Raw genomic sequence first — 4,400 nt, 5'->3', positions numbered from 1 at the left:
TCACCTCGAGGTCCCTTCTGCTCTGGGAAAGCCGGGCATGACCCCGTCCGATAACAGAATGAGTCATTAATCAACCTCGTCTTCTGCCTGATGTTCTCTGCCGTCTCCCAACAGGTTCACATCCAAGCACGGCTCGAAACAGGCATTGCCAGCGGCGTTGATGCCGTGGACACGCAATCCGGCAGCTCGTTGTGAGCAAAGCGGAGCAACACTTTTCAGCACGCCATGGAGGAGAGGAACGGATTCTGCTCCAGCAACGGGAACACAGAGGAGGCCCTGTGTCTCCAGGACGAAGGGGGATCCCCCAACCCAGAGGAACCTGGAGATACACGCACGAGGACAGGCAGAAGAGTTCTGGGTCAGTGCAGGGCAGGTCAAGGCAAGAAAACACCCAGGATTTTAGTTTTAAGGGGATGTGAGGGATGAAAGGGATGGGGAGGGTTGGTTTAATGTTGCGATGGACCATGAGTGTGACAGTACGAGGCTGCTGATGGTGCGGTGTCAGGGAAGCAGGAGCTGGCCATGGGGAAGGCTCCCATTGCCCGATGCATCCTGTTGGGAGGGAACGGGGGACAGCGTCTCTGTGGCAGCGTCATCCCACAGGATTTGGGGCTGGCAAGTGTGAGGCTTCTTCCAGATGTCTGGGAAAGACCTCACATTCTCCTTGGTCCTCATCGGGCGGCCTGTAGCGGCCCTCATCCTCATCTTGTTGGACAGCATCATCCTCACTAGAAGTGGCTTTTTTCTCCTCCAGGCACGTGGTGCGCACACCATCCAGTGTGTGTCCTGGTACTGGCCATGCTGGTGGTTCTGGTTGTAGCTTTGGCTGTGGCTGTTGGTGTACTATCAGGTAAGGGTGGAGCGACCGCCTCCTTCCCTGCCCCACAGAGCTGTGTTCCCTGGTCCCCCTGGAGCTGAATCATCTGACCTTCTTCCCCTTCTCCCCTTCCCTCTCCAGCAGGAAAATATGGAGGGGATCCAGCTGTGCCTGGGGCTCCGGTGCTGGCTTGTCCTGACGATTGGGTTGGGTACCGCAATGTCTGCTACTACCTCTCGAGGGATGAGGGGAGCTGGGATTGGAGCCGGGAGCAGTGCTCCTCGCGTGGGGCCTCACTGGTTGTGCTCAAGAGGGAGTGGGAAATGGTGAGTGAGGGGCTGCTGTGGCTGCGTGGGGGTGCTGGGGTTGGATGTAGAGCCCGGGGTTGGCGCTGAGCAGGTGAGAGGTGCTTGCAGGGGCAGGGCTGCAGTTGTGCCCTGGGGCCTGGGAGGGCAGGAGGCATGGGGTGCGGCGCGGGGCCCGGGGCGCGTGTCCCCATGAGCGGGGCTTGGCTGCAGCCCGAGCAGAGCAGAGCCGCGGCAGAACAGGACCAACACCGCTGGCCGGGCTGGTGAGCTCCTGAGGCAGCTCTGGAGCTTGTTGGAGCAGGCGTGGGGTGGGAGCTGCTGCCAGCCCCAGACCAGTGGTAGCGGTGCGGGGCTGGCAGGGACCAGCATGGGGCTGGGACAGGGGCTCACGTGGGGCTGGCGGCAACTCCCAACTGTTGGCTTCTCTCTTTCCTACCCAGGAGTTTCTGTCGCGCATCAAGGGCAATATTGATTACTGGCTTGGGCTGCAGAGACAGGGCGAGCGCCTGGAGTGGGTGGATGGCAGTGACTTCAACCAGATGTGAGTCCTGTTGCAAGCCAGGGCTGTGGGGACACTGTGCTGCAGTGGGATGGGCAGGGGCCTGGTGGGACGTGTCTGCTGGGGCTGTCCCTTGCAGGCAGCCCTTGTCTCCTCCTGGTGCTTGAGGGGACAACCGCTAACGCCACGGTACCAGCAGTGTCTTTGCTGCTTATTGCAGGATCCCAGTGAAGGGCCAACAACCTTGTGTGTTCCTGAACGACCATGATCTCTGGAGTTCAAGCTGCTCACAGTCACGGCCTTATGTCTGCAGCAAGCCCCTGCTCTGACGGAAACCATTTGACAGAGTGGTGGAGAAGGGATCTTCTCCACGCTGAGGACACAGCTTCACCTCTTCCACCAGCACAGAGTCATTTACAGATGGCCTTCCCTTAACTGCTGGTCCAGGTTGCTCCTGGTTTCAGCAGAAACTCACTTCCAGCTCTGGGATGAACTCGCAGGTTGAGAGACACGGTGGGAGCTGCCGTGTGCCTGCCTGGACTGGAACCTTGCGTTGCACATGGGGTGGGGTTCTTTCTCCTTCTGGGACCACCCCAAAACTTATCTTGATTCTCTCACTGTCCTGGTTTGAGCGCCACAGGACTAATGTCTCTTCTAATGTTTGGGAAAACTGCAATTTTAGAAGACTCTAGTATTTGAATTTCTGAAAATATCTACTTTATAGCCAGCTATGGTGTGTGAATTTCAAGGCCTTTTATCCAAAGCTATGGTGTGTGAATTTCAAGGTCTTAGCATTTTCGAGCTTGCCAGGTGTGGGGATGAGGAGGAGCAAGACCCGGCCACTTGACCCAAGCTGCCAGCAGGATTATTTCATACAACAAATGACACATTCAATATAAATTAGAAAGTGGGCTGCAAAGTGCTCTTTCTTCCTTGATGGCAGCAATCCGGAGAACAACTTCTTCCACTGTTGGAGCCCTGAGCCCTTCACATCCTCCCAAAGCCACAGCGCTCGCAGGGTCCCACATTTGCCGTCCCTGCTGGGAGTGCACAGCTTCCTCCAGATAGAATGGGCTGAGTATAATCCTTGTGTATTTTATAGTCATATTTGTATCAATACTGGTTATTTAGCATTAACAATATTAATTATTTAGTCTCATTCTATTAAATATATTCATATTTTAACCCTCGTGTTTTCTTGTTTGTCCCCAGTTCCCCTTCATGAGTGGGGAGGGGTCATCGGGTGATAGAATAATTATCTAAAGGACAATAAATTGTCGTGGATTTCTCAGACCATAACCCTCACAAATCACACGTACCCGCTTTTGAGCTGCGGCGATGAAGCTCAAGCAGCTGCCACCAGCTGAGCTGGGTGCTGAAAGCTCGGCGGAGGTCCTTGTGCTCTGCGGGACAGAGGGGACACAGCACCAGGGGGTGAAGTGCCTTGTGGGGCACCTGTGAGAGTTAAGGTCAGTGTCAGACACTGATGCTGGTTTTCTACTGATTTTTTTTTTTTTATTAAATTACGGTAAATTACTGTTGGGTGTGTTGGGGCAGGTGCCTGCTGGAGGCAGTCCTGTCCCTTCCTCGCCCCCAGGGACACTTCCCACCCTGGCTTTGGCAGTGTTGGAGGACATGTGTGTGACGTGGGATAGAGTGTACCCAAACTTGGGAGGGGTGGCTGACATGTCGGAAGGCTGTGCCGCCGTTCAGCGAGACGTGGCCAGGCTGGAGAGTTGGGCAGAGAGGAACATGAAGAAGTTCCACAAGGTCAAGTGTAGGGTACTGCATCTGGGGAGGAATAACCCCACGGACCAGTACAGGCTGGGGGCTGACCTGCTGGAGAGCAGCTCTGTGGAAAGGAACCTGGAAGTCCTGGGGGACAACAGGGTGCCCACGAGCCAGCAAAGTGCCCCGGTGGCCAAGAAAGCTGATGGCATCCTGGGGGGCATCAAGAAGAGTGTGGCCAGCAGGGCGAGGGAGGTCATCCTCCCCCTCTGCTCTGCCCTGGGGAGGCCACATCTGGAGCACTGTGTCCAGTTTGGGGCTCCCCAGGTCAAGGACAGGGAACTGCTGGAGAGGGCCCAGCAAAGGGCTGCGGAGATGATGAGGGGACTGGAGCATCTCTCTTACGAGGAAAGGCTGAGGGCCGTGGGGCTGTTCAGTCTGGAGAAGAGAAGGCTGAGGGGGGATCTCATCAGTCCTTCAAGGGCGGTGCTGGGGGGATGGGGGCAGGCTTTGTTCAGCGGTGCCCAGTGACAGGACAAGAGGGAACGGGCACAAACGTGACCATGGGCAGTTCCATCTCAGCCTGAGGAGGGACTTCTCTCCTGTGCGGGCGGCAGAGCACTGGCACAGCTGCCCAGAGAGGGGGGGAGTCTCCCCCTCTGGAGCCATTCCAAACCCGCCTGGAGGTGTCCTGTGCCACTGCTGGAGGTGCCCCCGCTCTGGCGGGGGGTGGCACTGGGGGAGCTCCAGAGGGCCCTCACCAGTCTGGGATTCTGCGATGTGACAGCTGCCCCCTGGGGTCTTCTCCCTCCAGCCATGGTGGGAGGGGGGTTGCTGAAGGCCCTTCCCACCCCTTCTTGTTTTCCTGCCCACGGGGGCTCTCGGGCACCCACAAATCCCGACCCCTGACAGTGCTGCTGCAGGACCCCCAGAAGCAGCCGAAAGCAGCTGTGGGCATCAGGAACCAACCCGGGCAGGGCGGTGACCAAACCTCACTGTGTCCCCTGCGAGGGCGGTGCTGGTGGGGTGGCTGTGCAGGAGAGCCCTG

At 57.5% G+C, this 4,400-nt stretch overlaps 1 protein-coding gene across 1 annotated transcript; it reads left to right on the top strand.

Annotated features, from left to right (window-relative positions):
* The first annotated feature begins 320 nt into the window (after positions 1-320).
* On the top strand, positions 321-1,962 carry LOC309680662 (early activation antigen CD69-like). The gene is made up of 5 exons (XM_082494333.1): positions 321-358; positions 755-850; positions 959-1,143; positions 1,566-1,666; positions 1,845-1,962. Exons 2-5 carry the CDS (start codon positions 799-801, stop codon positions 1,951-1,953), a joined length of 447 nt encoding a protein of 148 aa, XP_082350459.1. The 5' UTR covers positions 321-358; positions 755-798; the 3' UTR covers positions 1,954-1,962.
* Positions 1,963-4,400: the final 2,438 nt, after the last annotated feature.

Source organism: Vanellus vanellus (genome assembly GCF_965231255.1).
Source record: "Vanellus vanellus genome assembly, chromosome: 22".
Classification (NCBI taxonomy): domain Eukaryota; kingdom Metazoa; phylum Chordata; class Aves; order Charadriiformes; family Charadriidae; genus Vanellus; species Vanellus vanellus.
This window is presented reverse-complemented; position numbering and strand designations above follow the sequence as displayed.